The 25995-nt window shown below is 50.6% G+C and overlaps 1 protein-coding gene across 1 annotated transcript in view; it reads left to right on the forward strand.

Moving 5' to 3' along the window:
• The first annotated feature begins 2553 nt into the window (after positions 1 to 2553).
• LOC133355653 (potassium/sodium hyperpolarization-activated cyclic nucleotide-gated channel 2-like) overlaps positions 2554 to 25995 on the forward strand; it is a 71350-nt gene continuing 47908 nt past the window's right edge. The window contains exons 1-4 of the mRNA XM_061573029.1: positions 2554 to 2640; positions 7322 to 7517; positions 12947 to 13014; positions 23889 to 24233. Of these exons, the coding sequence (XP_061429013.1) occupies positions 2554 to 2640; positions 7322 to 7517; positions 12947 to 13014; positions 23889 to 24233 (696 nt within the window). The remainder of the gene's footprint in view (positions 2641 to 7321; positions 7518 to 12946; positions 13015 to 23888; positions 24234 to 25995) is intronic.

Below are 25995 nucleotides of genomic sequence, written 5' to 3' on the forward strand. Positions count from 1 at the left end.
CATCATCGTCATCAGCTGCACACGCAGAGCCGCAGTCTCCGTGGCAGTTCAATTCCTCACCGCTTTCTCGCGCCCCCACCCTGTGTTGCAGTGGGGGGCCCTTTGGGTCAACTCGGAGATGGCAACGCCGAGTTGATGAATCTTTAATTGGGTGGCATTTGTCTAATTAATTATATATATGAAGACAAAGATCCCGCGTATCGCCGTAACAGGCCGTTGGGGACAAGTGCCGTTGACGAGTAGCACCTATCAATGCCGACACGGCACACGGTGGGGTGCGTGGCAATCACCACGCCCGGCCGCCTTTGTCTCCCTCGAGGCGATGTTTACACACCGCACCAGATTCTTATTTGAGGCTGAGTCGACCTAGGGGAGCCTCTGGACCGTTTCAGATCATCGCCACCGGTGTTGGCCGTGAGCGGGAATCTAACTCTGGTCGCCGGGTTCGAAGCGCAGAGTAGCGCCACCGCTCCCCACATCTTTTGGTATATACACGCGCACTGTAGCGATGTCTTTGGGGAACGGATGCTGAAGGTCATTTCTCGGGCGCCACGGTGGCTAGGAGATGTTAACTACCTCGCCCGGTGTGCAGGAGGGTTGTGGGTTCGATATCCCAACCCTGACCGCCTGCTGCTGTATATTTGGAGTTTGCGTGTCTCTCTCTCTCATCATCATCACGGTGGCTAGGAGACGTTAACTACCTCGCCTGGTGTGCAGGAGGTCGTGGGTTCGATCCCTACCCTGACGCCTGCTGTGTATTTGGAGTTTGCGTGTCTCTCTCTCTCTCTCATCATCATCACGGTGGCTAGGAGATTTAACTACCTCGCCCGGTGTGCAAGGAGGGTCGTGGGTTCGATATCCCACACTGACCGCCTGCTGCTGTATATTTGGAGTTTGCGTGTCTCTCTCTCTCATCATCATCACGGTGGCTAGGAGATGTTAACTACCTTGCCTGGTGTGCAGGAGGTTGTGGGTTCGATCCCTACCCTGACGCCTGCTGTGTATTTGGAGTTTGCGTGTCTCTCTCTCTCTCATCATCACGGTGGCTAGGAGATGGTACTACCTCGCTGGTGTGCAGGAGGTCGTGGGTTCGATCCCTACCCTGACGCCTGCTGTGTATTTGGAGTTTGCGTGTCTCTCTCTCTCTCATCACGGTGGCTAGGAGATGTTAACTACCTCGCCTGGTGTGCAGGAGGTGTGGGTTCGATACCTACCCTGACGCCTGCTGTATTTGGAGTTTGCGTGTCTCTCTCTCTCTCTCATCAATCACGGTGGCTAGGAGATGTTGACTACCTCGTCTGGTGTGCAGGAGGTCGTGGGTTCGATCCCTACCCTGACGCCTGCTGTGTATTTGGAGTTTGCGTGTCTCTCTCTCTCATCATCACGGTGGCTAGGAGATGTCAACTACCTCGCCTGGTATACAGGAGGTCGTGGGTTGGATCGCGACCCTGACCGCCTGCTGCTGTATATTTGGAGTTTGCGTGTCTCTCTCCCCGCGGTCCGTGGATCTTTCTCCGCGGCCCTCCACGTTTCTCCCTCCAACATTTGGAATCAACATCCACGCGTTCGGAAGTATTTTGCCGCGATGAAACAATTTCGTCGAGCTAGCATTTGTGATTGCCATGGCCCCGGCTGAAAAGAAGCTGTATAGCTCAGTGGGCCTTACCTGGTAAAATAAAAAATATAATACAAGATAAGCCGCATAGCCTGTAACAGACTGTTGGGGCAAGTGCTGTTAGCGAGCACTTATGAAGGCCAAAATGACACATGAGGGGGTGGGTGGCCAGCACCACGCCCAACCGCCTTTGTCTCCTTAGTGGCGATGTTTACATACCGCACCAGGTACTCATTGGAGGCTGAATCGACCTAAGGGAGGCCCAGGACCGGTTCAGATAATCGTCACTAATTTTGGCCGTGAGCAGAAATCGAACTCGGGTGGCCAGTTTCGTAGCGTAGCACACTAACCGCCACACTACCACACACACACACGCTGACACACCAAACCACACACACAACGTTAAATATTTCGATACATTTTTGTCACTTGGGAAAAAAAAAATCCAGCGCTGAGAATTGAATCAAATTAAATGTCTTTTCGATTTAAAGCTTTCGTGACTGCAGGGATTCATCTTCTTGGTTCTTTCGGTAAAATCACGTAGAAGGGAAATATAAAATAATAAAAATAAAACATAATCAAATACATTCTCACGACGTTTCGGCCACAACGCAAGCCCGTCCTCAGGTGAAGAACAGGTCTGTCGGAAAGACAGTGTCTGAAGGACGGCTGCTTGCGTTGTGGCCGAAACGTCGTGAGAATTATTTTATAATGTTTTATTTTTCTTATTTTATTATTTCCCTTCTACGTGACTTTACCGAAAGAACCAAGAAGATAAATGGCGTTTTTTTTACTTTTCGTGCTGAGAGAATTTATTCGCAGCGGCACGCGTGGGAACGAACGTGCCGCGCCTCACGAGTGTGTAACGAAGGCCCACTGGGCAGAGATCTCAGAAGTAGTTCTGTGATCTCATCTTCCGCAGGTCGATCTCTACCACAATGGAGGAGATGCGCTGCTTACTTCCGCGGGAGTTCCGCTTTGATTGGCTGCGTCGCATCCCACGGGGTCAGTGCAACCACGGATCAGTGTGGTGGTTGCCACAGTGGAATTCACCACCACCCCAGAGGTCGCGGGTTCGATTCCATCGCCAAGTTAAAGGAATGGGGAAATATTTTGTGGTTCTTTCGGTAAAGTCACGTAGATAAAATATATACATTTATTTTATTAACTTTTATTTTTTCTACCTACGTGACTTTACCGAAAGAACCAAAGAATATGAATTCTTGCAGTCACGAAAGTTTTAAGTCGGAATGGGGCAAGCTTATTAAACCCGCCACCCACCCCCGGCTCTATCCACCCAGCAGTAGTAGCATGAATGTGTACGGCGCGGATCTGATCGGTAGGTCGCGTTTGGCAGTGGGCTAAAGTTGTGGGTACTCCCAAATCGTCCCAACAAGTCTGTCCCACATAGGAAGAGCAGGCAATTAACATTCTAGAGCAGTGGTTCTTAACCTGGGGTGCGAGATGCCCTTTCTCGGGGTGCGGACATTGCAAGATTTTTTTGTTGTTAGAAGGTAAATAATTTAAACGCAAATTAAGCACGGGGTGCGTGAATACAACTTACTTTGTTTTAATAATAATTTTTCCCCCTTTTTTCTGGAAACAAAACTGAAACCTTCTTTACGAGGATTCATGTCTGCATTAACCACAATACTTGCAGTCAAAATGCAAACAAAAAACACTGATAATATATGCATTGTCCTTTGTATATATTATCATAGAGTGTTTTTTTTTCATTTGACTGCAAGTATTGTGGTTAATGCAGACATGAATCCTTGTAAAAAAAAGGTTTCAGTTTTGTTGCCAGAAAAAAGGGGGAAAATCCTATTATTATATTTTGGTACTGGCAAAGGTTGTCTAACGATGTAGATTACTTTGTTTGATCAAACCCTATGTTTTTTTAAATTAATATTGTAAATGTTTCCATGATTGAGAACCAAATGGATGCAAGGCTGCAGTGAAGGTTAAGAACCACTTCTATTTAGAGGGAGTCTCTCTCTCTCTCCAGTCAGGACCCCTTCCGCTAGCAGTGCCATGCGCGAGCAATTGCAGGGGCTGCACCCAGCACCCCTTTGTGCCCTGGCGCCAGCGATTGGAGTACAATTGCACAAAAGCAAAACATTTTTTAATTAAAACAAGATCACGCCGTGCTGCGACACTGCGCTGGCAGTGGCGCGCAAATATCGGCAACGCGAACTCCGCACGCATTCCTCGGTAACGCCGTGGCCTTAAACGGAGCATTTAAAAAAAATAAATAGACTTAAAACTTTCGTGACTGCAGGAATTCATATTCTTTGGTGGTTCTTTCGGTAAAGTCACGCAAATGGAAATAAAAAAAAACTAAAATTTAAAATAAAAGTACAGCATGTGTATAATCAGCTGACGTTTCGGGGCAAACGGGTCCTTCGTCACAGCGCGCAGAGAGAGTGACTAGGAGATGGCCCTGCCTTGTCTCTCAATGCGCACCTCTCTCGCCTCTCCACGTGCCGAGAGGAAGGTCATTGCCCGAAGCGTCGCCGATTGTCCCACTTGTTATGTAAGGTCACACGCACGCACGCGTTCTCGCAGTGTTATGGACACGAATGTGTTGAGTCAGGTTCTGTCCGGGGATTGTGCTCTCAGTTGCTGCATGATTACGCCTCAAGCTGTTCGCAATATTCAATTCCGCAGGGAAATTTACGAACAATTTGTAGACCTAAAAATGTTTCCCGCAACAAAATCTACCGCCAATATGACACATGCACGCTCCGTGCAGCTCGTTTAACCGATCCACAGCTGGATGAGTATTTCCCCATGCCTTGTGGGTAATGGGAGGGGGGGGGGTTATTTGACCATACTTCACCACACTCGTCAGTGCTGGGGGTTGGCGGTGGGGGGGGGGGGGAGCAATGACGTGGCAGCATAGTACAGTACAACAATAGATTCTTCTGCAGTGATGCCTCGCATCATAGGTGGTGCTCGACATTGTGGTGCTAGACATCGTTAGTTGCTACTCGCTAACAGCACTTGTCCCAGCAGTCTGTTAAGGCTATACGGTAGACCTTTGTCTTTGCTGGTGGCCCATCCAAGCGCAATACGACTCAAACTCGCTTAGCTTCTGAGATTGTACTGACAACAATAGATCATTGTGTAGTGCATTGTGGGTAACCTGGTCGTCGGCTCGGGGATGATGAAACCGCGGTAGGCGGGACTGTTTCCCACATACTAACCCTGCCATTAATCCTGTCATATATTGATCCTGTCATGTGTCCAGGCCTGGTTGTTCTACATACATCACCCTGAATAGGTTACAGTCGTTTGTTTGGTAACTTAATTGAACGGTTTTAAAATAATAAATAACCGGCGAACCTCTCATGACGGGAGATGTTGATTTATATTCGTGCAGTGCTGTAGGTAGGTTCCTCTGATAACACAGTTGATGTTACCCTGATTTCTATTTGATTTCTATTTTGGGGTAGCGGGTAGTTTGTGATAAACTACCTCCGGGCGTGACGACGCTGCCTTACGCGAGTCCCAGGCACAGCTGGCCCAGCTGTCAGTACCTGTAAGGGCCTCTCCCAGGATTACGCGGTTTTCTCACTGCCTTGTGAGTGTCTCGGGAGAGTCAATGGCTAAGGGAGTAAACCCCGACAGAAAATCACGAGTGGGGCCTCTCAGGCGGTTTTGTGACGCACTGCGGCACATTCCCGGCAGCCCCTGCAGCCAAACTGGTACCGAACGCGTGCTACGCACTCCTCCTTTGGACCTCACCAGCAAGGCCGAGGAGGGGATCCTGACGCATGGGCAACCCAGGATTTACAGAATAAACCTGCCCGGGCTTTGCGCCAACAAGAGGTGCAAACATGGGGAGAGGACACTGCTCGGCCACCTAATTGTGGCCAAGAAACACGGACGGCAGCAGTCACGGGTTATAAGCTCATTTTAGATTGGCGTAAAAAAATGGGCGCCACGGGTTGCCATCGTCGGTGGGAGGAGGGGTCATTGCACCCCAATGGATAGCTACCACCACCCGCCTCAAGCTGGGCAGCCCCCGGCCAATCAGGTGCTTTCCCCGCCACGGCTCACCTGCTCCAATGGGTACTTGGAGCTTATGGTTCATCAGCAGACGAGTGGGCTGCAACACCTGCACCAGACAAAAGCAAAACAAAACGAAAGAAGGTTCCAGCCCTTCATGTTGCAAGCTGGAATGTACGTACAATGTGTTCTGGACTCTCCGAAGATCTATTGCAGATTGAGGACATCCGCAAGACTGCAGTTATCGACAGGGAGCTGGCGAGACTTCATGTGGATATTGCAGCACTGCAGGAGACCCGGCTTGCTGGCAGTGGCTCACTACGAGAGAGTGACTACACTTTCTACTGGCAAGGAAAACAGCAGAATGAACCAAGGCAACACGGTGTTGGGTTCGCTGTCAAAAGCACACTCCGTGGCATGATAGAACCACCGACTTCAGGCTCCGAGTGGATTCTGCTAATGAGACTGCTCGCTGCTTCTGGCCTCAAGACATGCGAGACTCCAACATCATCACCCTATATAAAAACAAGGGTGGCCGTGGGGACTGCAATAACTACCGTGGCATCTCCCTGCTGAGCATTGTGGGGAAAACCTTTGCCCGTGTGGTCCTCAGCAGGTTACAGATACTAGCTGAGAGGACGTATCCTGAGGCTCAGTGTGGCTTCAGAGCAGGAAGGTCCACAATTGACATGCTCTTTTCATTGCGTCAGCTACAGGAGAAATGCCGAGAACAGAGAGTGCCCTGTACTTGGCATTCATTGATCTTACGAAAGCCTTTGACCTCATCAGTAGGAGAGGCCTCTTCAAACTTTTCAAAGTGATCGGCTGCCCACCGAAGCTGCTGGCAGTCATCTCCTCTTTCCATGACAACACGAAAGGAACAACACAGCACAGCGGCACCACCTCAGAGGAATTTCACATACTCAGAGGTGTAAGGCAGGGGTGCGTGCTTTCCCCAACACTGTTTGGCATCTTTTTCTCACTTATGCTCACACATGCCTTTGGGACAGCAGAAGAGGGAGTCTCTCTCCATACAAGATCTGATGGCAACTCTTCAATCTTGGCCGTCTCAGATCCAAAACCAAAGTCCGCAAAGTCATCATCAGAGAACTCCTATTTGCTGATGATGCCGCGCTGACAGCTCACACAGAACAAGGTCTGCAGACACTCATCGACCACCTTGCCAATGCCTGCAACAACTTTGGCCTGCCAGTCAGTCTGAAAAAGACCAATGTCATGGGCCAGGATGTCAGAGACACCCCTTCCATAAACATTGGCAGATACACCCTAGAAATCGTTCAGGACTTCACCTACTTGGGCTCCACCATCACCTGCAATTAGTCTCTTGTCACAGAGATTGACAAGCGCATTGGGAAGGCGTCTGCAGCTATGTTCATGTTGACCAAAAGAGTGTGGGAGAACAAATCCCTAACTCTCAACACCAAAGTTAAGATGTACCGGGCCTGCGTCCTTAGCACCCTCCTCTATGGATCTGAGTTCTGGACAACATACGCCCATCAAGAATATCGACTAAACACATTCCACCTCTGATGTCTCAGGCGCATCCTCGGTATCAGATGGCAAGATCGCATTCCCAACACCTCAGTCCTCAACATGGCCAACATTCCCAGCATGTACTCTCGACTCAGTCATAGGCGCCTGAGATGGCTTGGACACGTGCGCCGCATGCAGGATGGCAGAATACCCAACGATGTCTCGTACGGCGAGCTGGCATCAGGCACACGGGTCACTGGTCGCCCGGTCCAGCACTTCAAAGATGTCTGTAAATGGGACATGAAGAGCTGCGACATCAACCCAAATGACTGGGAGAAAACTGCCGGTGACCGACTCAGCTGGCAGCAGGCTGTGAAAACAGGCCTCAGGAGAGGTGAGGAGAAAAGACACACTGCTTGGCAGACCAAGAGGGAGCGACGTAAAGAAAAAGCAACAAACACCTCTGGAGCTGCCACCGCATTCACTTGCAATTGCTGTGGCAATGATTGCCCCTCAAGGATTGGCCTACTAAGTCATTGTAGGCGCTGCAAAATCTACAGCTGACCTCGTAAGGCGCAAAAGAATTGTCTCTCGAGACACAAAGGCCTATGTGATTTCTATCTGCATACTTGCTGTCCACACACGCACACACACGTGTACATCTCAGTGCCAATGGGGGGGGGGGGGGGGCTTCCCTAACCTCTTGACTTCTCAGGCAGTAAAACAAATGAGCCTGACTCGAATTGATGCCCTCTGCGGTAGGGCCAGCTATGACATTCGTACGGTTGCCACGAAATGATATTATAACATTGTCATCAAATTAAGTTCTTCCTTTTCAGCATAATGTACCCAATAAACATTTTTCATCGGAGGGAGTGGCGGGGGAGGTGGATGGGCTTAGCCTTTTCAATAAATTGATTCGGGGAATGTTATTTTGAGGCGTTAAATCTGCTCTCAAGGATTTCAAATGTCTCGGCGTCTCCGGCCCAATTGATAAGATCGCGCAGCTGCGGGTGTCTCTCGCCTCAATCCACTGCCTCCAGAAAAGATAACGCGAGCGTCAATCCCGATGGAGTATTAGGCGAGAGATGCGAGTATTTGGTGACGACGCATTGGCAGTTGTGCACGAGCACAAACAACAACAACAACAACAAACTCATCGCTCTACCTCTCTAAGCCTCTCTCTGCGTGCCGTGAAAAGAGGGCCATTGCCCGAAACGTCAGCCACACGTCTACGCACGAAACGAACGAATTATCCGGTGCTGCTGCTGCGTTGGTAGCGATGCGCAAGCAGTGTTCACAAGTCAGTAACACGTGCACAGTCCAATAATTGGCTCAATAGAAGGACCATTAGTCCAGAACGTCTCCCCGTATGTATATTTATTTTTTAAAGCCACAGTGTTATTGACGAATGTGGGGGGGGGGGGGGGGGGGGGGGGGGGGGGGGGGGGGGGGGGGGGGGGGGTGGAGTTGGGGTGCAGGGGTCAGGTTGGAGGGTAGTGAGGTTGGGCTTGAACGACCAGTCCCGATATGTCGAGCACTTAAAACAAGCCCCCCCCCCCCAGTACGTTAACTACACACAAAACAATGGACGCGTTTCCTCCAGCAAATATCAATAACAACAACAGACAATTGCTTGCGGTTGGTGTTGGATGGATCGGGATATGTTCCTGACACCCACCGCCTCCACCACGGATCTGCCGCTTTGGCCGAACCTCCTTCCTGCTCGAGGCTAGAGTGAACCCTCTGCTACCGTCTAATTGCCCCACCCCCGCGAAGGGGGGCCGTAAACAACAGAGAATCAACAACAACAACAACAGATTGGACACGTGCGTCGGACGGTTAATACGTTTTCCACAGGAGCCGATTTGCCGAGAGATCGATACCGGAGGAGCTCCCCTGTCTCCTGTCCCTTGTCTCTCGCCGTGAATTACAACGGTGACACCCCCACCCCCTACACCCCCACCCCCACCCCCTACACCCCCACCTCCTACACCCCCACCTCCTACACCCCCACCCCCTACACACCCCCACCCCCACCCCCTACACCCCCACCTCCTACACCCCCACCCCCTACACCCCCACCCCCACCCCCTACACCCCCACCTCCTACACCCCCACCCCCTACACCCCCACCCCCTACACCCCCACCTCCTACACCCCCACCCCCTACACCCCCACCCCCTACACCCCCACTCCCCGCACATCGGAGTGGACGTATTCGCTGCTGCTTGTCGCTCGTGTGGTCCTTGCCGGGGGTTTTGTCTGGTTTGTTCCACCACCACCACCACCAACAACAACAACAACCATCACCCTCGTCCACCACCACCACAAACCACCACCACAAACTACCACCACAAACCACTACCAACCATCACCCCCGTCCACCACCACCACCACCACCAACCATCACCCCGTCCACCACCACCACCACAACCACCACCATCAACCCCGTCCACCACCACCACAACCACCACAACCACCAACCATCACCCCCGTCCACCACCACCACCACAACCACCACCATCAACCCCGTCCACCACCACCACAACCACCACAACCACCAACCATCACCCCCGTCCACCACCACCACCACCACCACAACCACCACCACCACCAACCATCAACCCCGTCCACCACCACCACAACCACCACAACCACCAACCATCACCCCCGTCCACCACCACCACAACCACCACCACCAACCATCACCCCCGTCCACCACCACCACCACCACCAACCATCACCCCGTCCACCACCACCACTATCACCACCATCAAACAAAGACAAAGATCCCCCGTATAACCTTCGACAGACTGTTGGGGCAAGTGCTGTTAGCGAGTAGCACCTATGAAGGCCGGCACGGCACACGAGAGGGTGGTTGGCCAGCACCACGCCCGGCCGCCTTTGTCTCCCCGATGTTTACGCACCGCGGACCAGGTACTGATTGGAGGCTGAGTCGACCCAAGGGAGGTCCAGGGCCGGTTGAGATAATCGTCAACTGGTGTTGGCCGTGGGCCGGGAATCGAACTCATAGCGTAGCGCGGGCTAACCGCTGCACCACCGCTCCCCACCACCCGAACAGCTGCTGTTGGTTGCATGACCCCAAATGCGTTTCGCCCTCTGTGTGTTTTCTGCCCAAAACGACTTTGTGCGCAGTCACTGACTTTCTGCCGCCCTCTTCAGCTCGTTCAGATTGTCTCTGCTGCGACTGCCCGAGTGTGTGTGTGTCGTGTGTGTCAGTGTGTGTGTGTCGTGTGTGTCAGTGTGTGTGTGTCGTGTGTGTCAGTGTGTGTGTGTCAGTGTGTGAGTGTCGTGTGTGTCAGTGTGTGTGTGTCGTGTCTGTCAGTGTGTGTGTGTGTCGTGTGTGTCAGTGTGTGTGTGTGTCAGTGTGTGAGTGTGTGTGTGTGTGTCAGTGTGTGTGTGTGTCAGTGTGTGTCGTGTGTGTCAGTGTGTGTGTGTGTCAGTGTGTGAGTGTGTGTGTCGTGTGTGTCAGTGTGTGTGTGTGTCGAGTGTGTCAGTGTGTGTGTCGTGTGTGTCAGTGTGTGTGTGTGTGTCAGTGTGTGAGTGTCGTGTGTGTCAGTGTGTGTCGTGTGTGTCAGTGTGTGTGTGTCTCCTGTGAGCTCCTCCGGCAGGCAAGTCTTCGTTGGCTGGGTCATGGATCCCGAATGCCCAGCCACCGCATGCCTAAACAGCTTTTGTTCGGCCGGATCGAGTGGGCTAGACGGGCGCGGCACGGGATAGAGAAGAGATGGAGTGATGTGGTATAGGAAGACGTGGAGCGGAGTGGACTTGCCGATGACTGGTACCAGCGGTGTCATGATCGGCCTCTGTGGAAGAGGCTCGTGAAGGACGCTACTGGGCCGTTGGAGGCAGTCGCCCTCCAACAACAACAGAGGGCGGAGGAGCGACACTCACAATAACGAGCGGAGCGCCGGGTGGCTAAAGCACAGCAAGTTGGCACAGTAGGGGGCACAGTGGTGCATCAGCCAGTCATCTCAGTCCTTTCAGTCAGTCGACCCGTGGCACCTGCTGGGTCTGCCCCGTGACCTCCTGCCAGCTACGCTTCGCTATGAACCTGGCTACCCGGGTTCGATTCCCGCTCACGGCCAACACCAGTGACGATTATCTGAACCGGTCCTGAGCCTCCCCTAGGTCGACTCGGCCTCAAAATTGAGTGCCTGGTGCGGTGTGGAGTAAACATCGCCACTAGGGAGACAAATTCGGCGCGGTGCTGGCCACCCACCCCTTCGTGTGCCGTGCCGGCCATCATAGGTGCTCGCAAACAGCACTTGCCCCTACAGTCTGCTACAGGTTATATGGGGGATCTTTGTCTTTGTTATGGGTCAGTGGCGAAGCGGTCGGCGCGCTGCGCTACAACACCCGGCGACACGAGTTCGATTCTCGCTCACGGCCAACCCCATTGGCGATGATCTCAACCGGTTATGCGCCCTCCCCAAGGTCGACTCAGCATTAAGTAGGCACAGAGAGAGAGAGAGACGCCCGGTGCGATGAGTGACAGGCGGCCGGTGCTGGCCGCGCCCACCCCCTCCTCGTGTGCCGCGTTGACCTTCGCCGGAGCTCGTTCACGGGAATTCGTCTTTTTATTCACGACGGTGCTGCCACGTTTGGAATTTTTAAAAAAAATGTTTCTTCGACCAGCGAGTGACGAGTGTCGATGCGAGTGGGGAGGACACTTGAGGCACCCGGAGAAAGCTCGCACGGGGTGAAATAAAACTGCAGCCCCCGCACGGATGGAAACAGACGGCGATTAGTCGGCACCGCGGCTTGTACCGCCTTCTCCTGGCGAGCCAGGGTAGCTGTGCCGTGATCCAACGAATCTCTCGCTGCTGCTGCTGCTACTGCCTCCACAGCAGCAACAGCAGCAGCAGCAGCGATGACATGCAGCGTAGCCACCACTGTGCCCCACCAATCTGTTGTGAGGCTACGCGGGGGTAAGGAGGAGACGGGTGGGGGGAGGTCTTTGTCTCTGTATCCGTCTGTGTAGGGGGTGCGTGCGCGCGTGCGTGCCCTCCCGAGGTGCGTTCGAGTGACCTTTGAAACGCGCGTTACGCAAGCGCGATCATTAGGCACTTGAACGTCAGAGAGAGAGCGTAAAATATTGATGCGGTGTTCGTGGAGCGGCCACGCCGAGGCTGCTAAGCTACTGCGCGCGCATGCACGCGCACGCGCACATGCACGCGCACACGCACGCACACGCACGCACACACACGCACGCGCGACAAAGACCCCCCGTGAAGCCTCTTTAACGCACTGTTTGGGGCAAGTGCTGTTAGCGAGCAGCGCCTAAGAAAGGCCGACGCGACACAACGAGGGGGTGGGTGGTCAACGCCACGCCCGGTCGCCTTTGTATCCCTTGCGGCGATGTTTACTACATACCGCACCAGGCGCTCATTTGAGGCCGAGTCGACCTACCGGTGGACCAGGACCGGTTCAGATAATCAAAGCCGGGTCACCGGGTTAATTGCGCAGCGCGCTAAGCACTGCGCCACCGCTCCCCATTGCTTAAATTAATGTATTAGCAAGGAGCAAACATTTGTACCCATAGCACGTGTCTATGATACAACGGCGCTGCGAATGATTGTCGTCAATAAATGACGATTCGATTCGATAATCGATTCTCACGATTGCTGTGATCTTAGCGGCCTCGAGTGGCTGCAGGGTGGATCGCGTGACGCGCAACGGACGCGTCACGAAACACGTGGAGTTCTCGCGCCACTCGACACCGCGCGTCGCGAGCTAAATAATCGATTAATCGTCGATGCGTCGTCACCGTTACGCCCGTTGCTGCCGCTGACGCAGGCCCCAGCGGTTGGCGCGCCCGCCGCTTATCGTCGAAGATTCACGGTTCGACTCCGGCGGCCGCCCTGGTTAACACCGGGGAGCGATCGCATCGTGATTATGGCGCACCACGCCTCGATGCCGGCGACCCGAGTTCGATTCCCGTTCAAAGCCAACGTCAGTGACGAATATGTGAACTGGGCCCTAGGTCCACTTTTCCTGGTTGCGGTGAGAAAAAACATCAGCACTGGGGAGACAAAGACGGCCAAGCGTGTTGCTGTCCGGAACACTCCCAAGTGCGCCGTTTCGTCCTCCGTAAGTGCTCGCTAACAGCATCAGTGACGAATATCTGAACCGGTCCATAGATCGACTTAGCCCTAAATGAGTATCCGGTGCGGCGAGTTAAACATCAGCACTGGGGAGACAAAGGCGGCCGGGCGTGTTTCTGTCCTCACGACCCCCTCGTGCGCTCTTCCGGCCTTCATAGGCGCTCGCCAACAGCACTTACCCCAAAAGCCTGTGGACGGCAGTCTGTGGAATAACCACCGTGACACTACGTCCCATCCGCTAACACTGACGGTGGAGGTTCAAGATCCCGTGACGCCAATTGGCAAGGCCACTGATGTGCCAAAGTCACGCTTCAATTGTTTTGCAAACGTTTGAAAAACTCCACCACAATTACTGAGATTGGTATCACGTACGGCAGCAGCAATGATAATGATCGATCCCAACTGCCAAAACTTGGCAGGATCCCCCTCCCCCCCTCCCTGCTAAAAAAAGCCACGAGACTCAATAAGACTTCTTCTTGGTTCTTTCGGTAAAGTCACGTAGAAGGGAAGTAATAAAATAATAAAAATAAAACATAATAAAATAATTCTCACGACGTTTCGGCCACAACGCAAGCAGCCGTCCTCAACATAATAAAATAATTCTCACGACGTTTCGGCCACAACGCAAGCAGCCGTCCTCAGGACGAGTCGAATTATTTTATTATATTTTATTTTTATTATTTTATTACTTCCCTTCTACGTGACTTTACCGAAAGAACCAACAAGATGAATCCCTGCAGTCACGAAAGCTTTAAATCGAAATTCAATAAGACTTCCTTGGGTAGACCTCGGTAATGCATTACATGATAATATTACTACGACAAATAAACGCCCCAGTGGTGACCTTGTCAATCATTGCATCTCAGCACCAGGGACAGCGCCTTGACTACTGGGTCGCCAGCACAACCACCACCACCACCACTCTGCATCGGAGACTCTGGGGGTGCGAACACTCGGAGGGTGTTGTGGATTTCCCAGCGGGAGGGGGTGGAGGGTGGAACGGAGTGGAGGGGGTGGAGGGAGTGGGAGAGGAGAGAGTGGAGAGGGGAAATATTACCATCTGCTCACTCACCTATTCACTCACACACTCACTCACACACTCGCTTGCGTACTCCCCCACCCACTCACACACACACTCCTTCATCCACTCACTCACATGCTCACTCACTCACCTACTCCCTCACCCACCCACTCACTCACACACTCACTCACCTACTCCTTCGCCCACCCACCCACTCACTCATACACTCACTCACTCACTCACCTACTCCCTCACCTACTCACTCACCTACTCCCTCACCCACTCACTCACTCCACCTACTCCCTCACCCACTCACTCACTCACACACTCACACACACACTCCCTCACTCACTGACCTACTCCGTCACCCACTCACTCACTCACCCACTCACTCACACACACACTCACCCACTCACTCACTCACCCACTCACTCACTCACACACACACTCACCCACCCACCCACTCACCTACTCATTCATCCCACTCACTCGCCCACTCACTCCCTCGTCTACTGACTCTCCCACTCAAACACTCAGAGCCTGCAGGGAGAGCGGCTACAACTACGGGGGGTAAAGGCTTACGAGGCGAGTTTTCCAAGCCAGACGTTCAGTTGCCGTTCTTTGTTCCGTGCGCCACTGCCAGCATCACGATGACTCGATTTTTGAATCTTCCTTATTGATACAAAAAAATGTTATCGATAAAATTCCCTCATTTCACAATCGTGAGCGCTATAATCACTGACATTAGTACAACGACGACGGATTTACAAACGAACCGCACGGCAGAAGCACACTGTCGATCACGCCACGCCAATTAACGTGATGTTTGAGCTTAAATTTACTTCTAATTAACTTCCCCCGTGATCGCAGCTATAATATATAGTTTTTTTTTAAATGCATGCCCTTGATTTACTGTTGAAGTTAAAGTGTAATTGGTATATGCAGCTGCGTGCACACCCGTCGGAATCTCCGAAGCTAAGCTTAAAGCAGCCTCCATCGGAAAGAATCGATTCAAAATCCCATCGTGTCTGCGTTGAAAACATTCATTGCGTTCGTGTTGACTTTACGTAGCATCTGAGAATAAAGACGCCATTTTAAACAACAAACACAGAATATAACCTTTTAGGTGAGTCACTGCCATCCCCCTCTCCCCCTACGTTTCTTTTCTCCCCGTGACCTTGCCCTGAATTCCGTGACGTTCCTTTATTTATTTTACTCACTGCACCTCGGGCCGTGAACGCTTTCCCCTTCAAACCCGCCCGTGTGATCTGCACAAGCGAAATGCAGCAGAAGCAACAGCAGCAGCAAACGCAGCAGCAGAAGCAGCATAATCAGCAAAAGCAGAATCAGCAGCAGTAGAAGCAGCAGAAGCAGCAAGAAGCAAAAGCAACAGTAGCAGAAGCAGCGTCAGACGCAACAGCAAAAGTAGAATCAGCAGAAGCAGCAGCAGCAGAAGAAGCAGAATCAGCAGCAGAAGAAGCAGAATCGGCAGCAACAGCAGAAGAAGCAGCAACAGAGGCAGCAGGAGAAGCAACAGCAGCAGAATCAGCAGAAGCACAGTAGCAGCAGAAGCAGCATCAGACGCGACAGCAACAGCAAACGTAACAGAAGCAGCAGCGGAAGCAGCAGTAGAAGCAGAAGAAGCAGCAGACGCAGTCGCAGCAAGGCAGAAGCAGCACTAGAAGCAGCAGAATCAGTAGAAGCAAAAGCAGCAGCAGCAGAAGCAGCAGCAGAAGCAGCAGCAGCAGAAGCAGACAAAGGCGGAAGCAGCAGAAGCAGCAGCAGCAGACGCAGCATCAGAAGCAGCAGCAGCAGAAGCAGCAGCAGCAGCAGACGCAGCATCAGAAGCAGCAGCAGCAGAAGAAGCAGAAGCAGCAACAGCAGAAGCAGCAGCATCAGCAGAATCAGAAGCAGCAGCAGAAGCAGCAGCAGCAGACGCAGCATCAGAAGCAGAAACAGCAGCAGCAGCAGGCAGAAGCAGCAGCAGCAGCAGACGCAGCATCAGAAGCAGCAACAGCAGAAGCAGCAGCAGAAGCAGCAGCAGCAGAAGAAGCAGCAGCAGAAGCAGCAGCAGAAGCAGAAGCAGCAGCAGAAGCAGAAGCAGCAGCAGAAGCAGCAGCAGCAGCAGAAGCAGCAGCAGAAGCAGCAGCAACAGAAGCAGCAGAAGCAGTAGCAGTAGCAGCAGCACTAGAAGCGCAGCAGAATCAGCAGCAGAAGCAGCAGCAGAAGCAGCAGCAGCAGAAGCAAAAGCAGCAGCAGCAGCAGAAGCAGCAGCAGACAAAGGCGAAAGCAGCAGAAGCAGCAGCAGCAGAAGCAACAGCAGCAGCAGAAGCAGCAGAAGCAGAAGCAGCAGCAGCAACAGCAGAAGCAGCAGAAGCAGCAGCAGCAGGAGAATCAGCAGCAGCAGAAGCAGCAGCAGAAGCAGCAGCAGCAGAAGCAGCAGCAGAAAACAGCAGCAGCAGAAACAGCAGCAGCAGTAGCAGTCAGCAGCAGAAACAGCAGCAGCAGAAGCAGCAGCAGAAGCAGCAGCAACAGCAGCAACAGCAGCAGAAGCAGCAGCAACAGCAGAAGCAGCAGCAACAGAAAACAGCAGCAGCAGAAACAGCAGCAGAAGGCAGCAGCAACCAGCAGCAAACAGCAGCAGCAGAAGCAGCAGCAGAAGCAGCAGCAGCAGAAACAGCAGCAGCAGAAACAGCAGCAGCAGAAACAGCAGCAGCAGAAGCAGCAGCAGAAGCAGCAGAAGCAGCAGCAGCAGGAAGCAGCAGAATCAGCAGCAGCAGCAGAAGCAGCAGCAGAACAGCAGCAGCAGCAGAAGCACGAGCAGCAGAAGCAGCAGCAGCAGAAGCAGCACAGCAGAAGCAGCAAGAAGCAGAAGCAGCAGCAGAAGAAGCAGCAGCAGAAGCAGAAGCAGCAGCAGAAGCAGCAGCAGCAGAAGAAGGCCGCAGCAGAGCAGAAGCAGCAGCAGACCGCAGCAGCAGAATGCCCGAAGCAGCCAGAGCAGAAAGCAGCAGCAGCAGCAGCAGCAGCAGCAGCAGCAGAAGCAGAAGCAGCAGCAGAAGCAGCAGCAGCAGAAGCAGCAGCAGCAGAAGCAGCAGCGAAGCAGCAGCAGCAGAAGCAGCAGCAGCAGAAGCAGAAGCAGCAGAAGCAGCAGCAGAAGCAGCAGCAGAAGCAGCAGCAGAAGCAGCAGAAGCAGCAGAAACGCAGCAGCAGCAGAAGCAGCAGAAGCAGCAGAATGCAGCAGAAACAGCAGCAGCAGCAGAAGCAGCAGCCGTAGCAGAAGCAGCAGTAGCAGCAGAGGCAGCAGAAGCAGCAGGCAGAAGCAGCAGCAGTAGCAGAGGCAGCAGAAGCAGCAGCAGCATTAGCAGCAGAAGCAGCAGCAGCAGAAACAGCAGCAGCAGCAGAAGCAGCAGCCGTAGCAGAAGCAGCAGTAGCAGCAGAGGCAGCATGAAGCAGCAGCAGCAGCAGGGCTCTCTCGAGACAGCAGGCTGGGGGCTCACCACTCTGCCACAACCGCTGTCATCTGAGCGCTCTCACGGCCCCAATCTGGACCCCCCCCCCCGGGCACTTCAGCCGACCCCAGACCCCTTGCCAACCAAACACTTCTCGCCGGCAGCCCCTGGAAATGTCAACATTGGCAAATTAGTACAGCGCCGCAAGTGGGGGCCGCGTGCCCGTTTCCCCGATGTTTGTTGATGTTTGTCAGACTGTTCACACCGTGCCGACGATTTGAAGCTTTCGTGACTGCAAGGATTCATATTCTTAGGTTTTTTCGGTAAAGTCACGTAGGTAAAACATTAAAATTAATAAAAGTAAATTAAAATAAAAATCACGACGTTTCGGAGGCAACACAAGCTTCCGTCTTCAGGTGGAACCGTCACAGCCACGACAGCTGCATCAAGTAATTTACTTGTTCCACCTGAAGACGGAAGCTTGTGTTGCCTCCGAAACGTCGTGATTTTATTTTATTTTACTTTTATTAATTTTAATGTTTTACCTACGTGACTTTACCGAAAAAACCTAAGAATATGTTCACACCGTGCCGACGATTTGAGATGTAGCCGTGGTCAACGCTGTTTGCGGGCAGTGGATTTGCTTGGTCAACACTTCTTCGGTCAGGTGGTAGAGCTGTTGAGCAGTCGATATCTGACCTCCAAGGTCAGCTCTGAGAGTGAGCCATCTACCAACCAACCTACCTACTGCATCTATACCAATCAATCCTACCTAATGATAGGGGTTTTCCCCTTTTTGCTGGCAACAAAACTGAAACATTTTTACAAGGATTCATGTCTGCATTAACAACAATACTTGCAGTCAAAATGCAAACAAAAAACACACTCTGATAATATATGCATTGTCCTTGAAACTGATTGGTCCATACCAAGGGACGGCTTTCTTTTGAGCCTCGACCCAATTGGTGCTCGACCAGAGGACGCCAAAAATCGTACAGCTCAAAGACAACGCACTGTTAAAGTAATGAGGGCTCGGGGTGAACATCTACATCATCAGACCTCCTTTGCCAGTACCAAAATATAATAATAGGGTTTTTTCCCTTTTTTCTGGCAACAAAACTGAAACTACCTACCCAACCACCAATATCTATATATCACCTTAAATACCTATAACGCCGATCTATACCTAGCAAACTATATTTCTGCCCATAATACCTACCCAATGATCTATATAAATAGCTATGTAACAAAATAACTCTTTATCTATATAACTACCGACTACCCACCTACCTGCCCACCTCACCTCGCTGCCAGAGTTCTGGCCGTGCGTGTGTTTGTGTCACCAGATTTGTAGAACTTTATTTGCACTGGGCACGAGTTTTGGGAGATGCGTTTTTACTTCCCGGAGCATCGTATCATTCAGAGAATACGGAATTCACCCGCACGCCCCCCGCCACCCCCCACCCCCCAATTTGTGTAAGAGTTCAACGGCACTATAATTACATTTAATTTATGCAACTACACTGCATTAACGCTGCGCCTGCTGTTCGCGCGCTGCTGCGTATTTAAATGTTTCATCGTCAGCATAACCGCCAGCGCGCGTGTCACCTTGCTGGGGAGAGGAGAAACACGTGGACTCAGAAATAACAGATTTTTTTTTAAATCCAAAATGTTCTCAACCACATCGCGACAAGCCCGTGGGGCGTCACTTATCCACGTGCTCGCCATTTCCGGATACCCACAGATGGCTGGGCCACATACTTGGCAATCACTCGAGTCACTTTTCGATTTAAAGCTTTCGTGACTGCAGGGATTCATCTTCTTGGTTCTTCGGTAAAGTCACGTAGAAGGGAAATAATAAAATAATAAAAATAAAACATAATAAAATACAATTCTCACGACGTTTCGGCCACAACGCAAGCAGCCGTCCTCAGGTGGAGAACAGGTCTGTCGAGAAGACAGAGTCTGAATGACACACTCCAGGCTTGGAGCGACTATTTAAATAGTCTACTTAAATAGACTATTTAAAAAGTCGCTCCAAGCCAAATAGTCTATTTAAATAGACAATTTAAATAGTCGCTCCAAGCCTGGAGTGTGTCATTCAGACTCTGTTTTCTCGACAGACCTGTTCTCCACCTGAAAACGGCTGCTTGCGTTGTGGCCGAAACGTCGTGATAATTATTTTATTATGTTTTATTCTTATTATTTTATTATTTCCCTTCTACGTGACTTTACCGAAAGAACAAAGAAGACACTCGAGTCACGTTTATTTCACGCCAGCTCTCTACCGGTTTCTTCTACTTTACACTAAGACCCGATCACCATAATTGCCGCGGCTGATCTGACAAGAGCTCAGAAGCTCAGCAGGATTTTGTTTTAAGCCTGCGTGTAATTAGCGCTTGGGCGCGAGGAGACTGCCCGGGACAAACCAGGTGTCGGAACCCCTCGGGCTATCGGCTGGCCAGGTGATGTCTGGACGCGCGCCACCCGACACTCCACGGCGCTGCCTGGAAACCGGATTAGGGGTGGAATCCCACGCCCCACGCTCCCCCCTACCCCCCCGGCCAACTGGGAGACACCACGCGGCCTTTCCGCCTTCGTGAGTGGCCTCTTCCCATTAATCGCCTTCTGCACGGTTGGGTCTGTCAGCTCGCATATCTCTCGTCGATTGTTGACCCGGGGGGGAGGGAACGCTCGGGTTAGCCGGATAGAGACGGGGAGAGAGAAAACGATAATCTGTGTTGTTTTCTTTTTAAACAAACATCACTCTCAGAGAGAGAGAGAGAGAACCCGGGCCGTGTGTGCTCAGTGCCCGGTTATGGAGGAAGTGAATGGGGAAGCCGAGGTTTCTGATTGCTCTCCAATGGAGGCACTGAGTTTTAGAGTGGGCCGCCGTTAAGAGCAGTGATTGATTTATGGACTCTTAACGGGCGCTATTAGGACTTGTGGTGGGGGGAGGGGTGGAGGCGTTGGGGGAAAGGGGGGGCGTATTGGGTAGCTTCACTGCACGATGAAGCCAGCTCGCTCGATTACCGGCATCGGCTAACATCAGTGGTAAATTATATCTGATTAAGGGGTTCTGGGCACCTTCGTTCTTCACCAACCAGTGTGGTGATGTATGGTCAGATAACCTCTTCCCCCTCCGTCACCGATACGACGTGGGGAGGCCTTCATCCAGCAGTGGATTGACAAAACGAGCTGAACAGTATCGTGTTTTTTTGGTTTTTTTTACCAGGATGGAAATAGGGTCAATGTGATCGTGTTTGAAAGCAAGGCTAAAATACTCCGGGCAAATTGGGTTAATTTGCAAGCAACACGTAATTTTTAGACTTGCTGTGACAAGCACAAAATCTATTCCCAAAAGTGAACACTAAATTTAGTAAAAATCCTTTTCACATTTCATGCGCCTGCTACGTTCAACAACATCGCGTCTGCTTTTGTTCTGCAAGATTCCAAAGAACACAGGATGAGATGTTACTATCCTTTGTGCAAGCACTTCCAAGAGTTCATGAACAGTGAGCCTGGTGAAATTTGGGGAGCGCATCGTCAGTAGTGAACCTTTGGGTCCTAGGGTGTTTCGGCCTTTCATACTATACACCCTCCCCAAAGGCGGCCAGCGACAGGGTGATCAATCCTACGCTTGCGTCCCATTCCCAATTAGTCATAGGAGTTGCCTTGTTGTTGATAGCCAACATCCCATGGGACTATGCATGGCAGGGGCGTCCTCGTCCCTGAGTCAAGCATTGTTGACTGCATGCCTCCTGGCCCTCTCACTTTGGGGCCCAGCTGGGGGTCCTTTCCTCTTCATCCAGAGCCACTGACTGCTGCCTTCTGCCGCCTCCGATACAGCTCTGATTGCCGAACGCTGGCTCTGGCCCTTAATTCCCAGGTCTCTAAGCAGTCTGGTTGTAGATGTTGCCACAAAACCTCTGCAGCCCACCTCCACTGGTCGGACTTCTGTGTTCCAGCCATGATGCCGTGCTTCGGCAGCTAGATCGGCATAGCGCAGATGTTTTCGCTCATAAGCCTCATCTACTGAGTCCTCCCAGGGTACGGTGAGCTCTTCTACGTCAGCTCAAGCCTTCATGCGAATCAGGTGATTTCTGTGAAGTGGCCACTCGCCCCGCCCACTGCAAGAACAGACGCCACTCCGTGCAGAAGCAGCATCGTCAGGGTCCTGAGGCAGCCTCTCCCTCCTCCTTCTCCTCGTCTCCCCTGTCTTCTCTCTTCCCTCTCTGCTATTGGCGTCACGTCGCTCTCACAAAGCGAGAATTGCACCACGCTGTGTGATAGAGAGCGGATCGCGAAAGCCGATATCACAGAAATACTTCTGGGTGTCCCTCTATAAGTGGTAACCTTCATCACACTCGGGCGTGTGCCATCTCTCCACCCAACCTGCTCCAGACGAACGTTCATCGCGTGATTGACCCAACCGATATTTTACATTTTAGAGCGTGAACTTTACGAAATTAAGTCGAAAATCAAATAAACGGAATGCCCCCTCGTGCATTCATTAGCAGGATAAATAACGAATCTTCCAAAATGGAATTGTTTAATAGCCGGGTGTGAATCTGACGTCGAGGCAGAGTTGATGGATCACACAGATTTGGTGCTCAAGGAGGCACTCACCTTGCGTGACAGAGTGGTGTTGCTCATACGAGGGAGTGCAGCAAGTAGGTTAGGTCAGGCTGACTATCTGTGCAGCACAGTGTGTTGTATCCTTCTTTTATGCGTGGGTATGCTCCGTGTATCCAGGTTCCCCCCTAAAAGGGGCTGTAGTAAGCACACTTGAAAATTATCTTGAGATTCGGTGAGGTTTTCTTGAGCGAATACATACAAATGATTGAAACCGAACAATTTCCATATCTGTGCTGGGTGAGAAATGATGATATTACTATTTGTTCGTATAATTTGTCAAACACACAAGGGGCTCATATTCTTGGTTCTTTCGGTAAAGTCACGTAGAAGGGAAATAATAAAATACTATAAATATAAAAAAGTATATTGTTTTTATTGTTTTATATTTATATATAAAACTATTATTTAATTATTTCCCTTCTACGTGACTTTACCGAAAGAACCAAGAATATGAATCCCTGCAGTCACGAAAGCTTTAAATCAAAAATTAAAACACAAGGGGCTGTCCGTGGTGCTGAACACAAGGGACTGTCCGTGGTTCTTATCCCCAGTGAAATACACACGGAGCTGTCTGTGGTGCTGAACACAATGGGCTGTCCCGTGGTTCTTATCCCCAGTGAAATACACACGGCGCTGTCCGTGGTGCTGAACACAAGGGGCTGTCCGTGGTACTTAACTCAAATGAGACATCTTCTTGGTTCTTTCGGTAAAATCACGTAGAATGGAAATAAAAAAAAATATATAAAACATAATAAAATAATTCTCACGACGTTTCGGCCACAATGCAAGCAGCCGTCCCTCAGGTGGAGAACAGGTTTGTCGAGACGGAGTCTTCTCAACAGACCTGTTCTCCACCTGAGGACGGCTGCTTGCATTGTGGCCGAAACGTCGTGAGAATTTATTTTATTTTATTATTTCCCTTCTACGTGACTTTACCGAAAGAACCAAGAAGATGAATCCCTGAAGTCACGAAAGCTTTAATCGAAATCAAACGAGACACACAAGGTAATAAAAGCATGAGCAAAAGATTGAGAAAATTACAGGTGGTGCACCTTCACCTATCTTCTTCCTCAAACAAGAGACGGACAGTGATCCTCTGTATATCCTCTTAACAGACTGTTGGGGAAAGTATGAAGGCCTGCAGGGCATAGGAGGGAGTGGATGTTCAAATACGACGCCCGGTCGCCTTTGTATACCCCAGTGCTGATGTATACACGCTGCACCAGGTACTTATTTATGCCTGCATCGACTTAGGGGAGACCCAGGGCCGGTTAAAATATTCACCGCTGTTGTTGGGTCATGAGTGGGAATCAAAGTCGGATTTGCCGGGTTCGTAACCGCTGCTGGACCGCTCCCACCTCGCACATGTGCCGCACGTAGCCCCCCCCCCTCCCCTCCCCCCCTCACCGGCCGATCTCAATCTCTTCAAAAAATTATTCTCGCAGGTTCTACTGGGACCTCGTCATGCTGCTGCTGATGGTGGGGCAACCTCATCGTGATTCCCCGTGGGAATCACCTTCTTCAAGGAGGAGACCACGACGCCGTGGATCATCTTCAACGTCTTCTCGGACCATTCTTCCTCGTCGACCTCGTGCTCAACTTCCGCACGGGGCATCGTGGTCGAGGACAACACCGACATCATCCTGGACCCGCGCAAGATCAAGCGCACGTACCTGCGCACCTGGTTCCTGGTGGACCTGGTGTCCTCCATCCCCGTCGACTACATCTTCCTCATCGTGGAGAGCGGCATGGACTCGGACGTGTACAAGACGGCGCGCGCCCTGCGCATCGTGCGCTTCGCAAAGATCCTCAGCCTGCTGCGGCTGCTGCGTCTGTCCAGGCTCATTCGCTACATCCACCAGTGGGAGGAGGTGAGCTTCTTCATAAGAAGGTGCTGGTGGTGGGTGTTGGTGTTTTTAAATGTTATTTACATGTAATGCTTTGGGTATCCATGTAAGTCTATAAATCTGTGTATAAATATATGGGTCTTTTTCTTCATGGTTCTTTCGGTAAAGTCACGTAGAAGGGAAATAATAAAGTAATGAAAATAAAAACATAGTATTTTTGGATGTTTTATTTTATTATTTAATATTTTTAGAATGTTTTATTTGTATTATTTAATTATTTCCCTTCTACGTGACTTACCGAAAGAACCAAGAAGATGAATCCCTGCAGCCACGAAAGCTTTAAATCGAAATATGGGTCTATATGTAAGCCTATGAGTTTTCTGTATAAATCTATGGGTCTCTATGTAAGCCGAATTAGTCACCATGTAATCCCTATGGGTATCCATGTAACTATTTAAATCTGTGTATAAATATATGGGTCTCTATGTAAAGCCTATGAGTCTCTGTATAATCTATGGGTCTCTATGTAAGCCGATAAGTCACCATATAATCCTATGGGTATCCATGTAAGTCTTTAAATCTGTGTATAAATATATGGGTCTCTATTGTAAGCCTATGAGTTTCTGTATACATCTATGGGTCTCTATGTAAGCCGATTAGTCACCATGTAATCCTATGGGTATCCTTGCAAGTCTTTAAATATATGTATAAATATATGGGTCTTTATGTAAGCCTATGAGTCTCTGTATACATCTATGGGTCTGTATGTAAGCCTATGAGTTTCTGTATACATCTATGGGTCTCTATGTAAGCCGATTAGTCACCATGTAATCCTATGGTATCCTTGCAAGTCTTTAAATATATGTATAAATATATGGGTCTTTATGTAAGCCTATGAGTCTCTGTATACATCTATGGGTCTGTATGTAAGCCTATGAGTTTCTGTATACATCTATGGGTCTCTATGTAAGCCGATTAGTCCACCATGTATCATATGGGTATCCATGTAAGTCTATATAGTCTATGTATAAATATATGGGTCTTTATGTAAGCCTATGAGTCTCTGTATACATCTATGGGTCTGTATGTAAGCTTATGAGTTTATGTATACATCTATGGGTCTCTATATAAGCCGATTAGTCACCATGTAATACTATGGGTATCCATGTACGTTTATAAGTCTGTATAAATATATGGGTCTGTATGTAAGCCATTGAGCATCCATGTAATCCTGTGGGCATCTATGTGAGCCTATGAGTCTTTGTGTACATCTATGGGTCTCTATTTTAGCCTATTATTCTCCATTTAATCCTATGGGTCTCGATGCAATCTATACGTCTGTGTATAGATCTATGGGTCTCTATGTAAGTATACGAGACTTAATGCAATCCTATGGGTATTCATGGCAAGTCAATAAATCTATGAGTCTCAATGTAATCCTATGGGTCTCTATATAAGTTTATAAAGCTACGAGTCTCAATGTAATCATATGGGTATCTGTGTAAGTGTAGAAATCTATGGGGTCTCCATGCGAGCCTATGGCTCTCAATATAATCCTATGGGTCTCTCTTTAAGTCTATAAAATCTCTGAGTCTCAATGTAATACTATGGGTCTCTGTGTAAGTCTATAAATCTACGTGAAATCTATGGGTCTCCTTGCGAGCCTATGGCTCTCAATGTAATCCTATGGGTCTCTATATAAGTCTATAAAGCTACGAGTCTCAATGTAATCATATGGGTCTCTGTGTAAGCGTAGAAATCTATGGGTCTCCATGCGAGCCTATGG

The sequence above is a fragment of the Lethenteron reissneri genome, chromosome 51, assembly GCF_015708825.2.
Source record: "Lethenteron reissneri isolate LAM-NWPU_2019-01 chromosome 51, ASM1570882v1, whole genome shotgun sequence".
NCBI classification, from domain to species: domain Eukaryota; kingdom Metazoa; phylum Chordata; class Hyperoartia; order Petromyzontiformes; family Petromyzontidae; genus Lethenteron; species Lethenteron reissneri.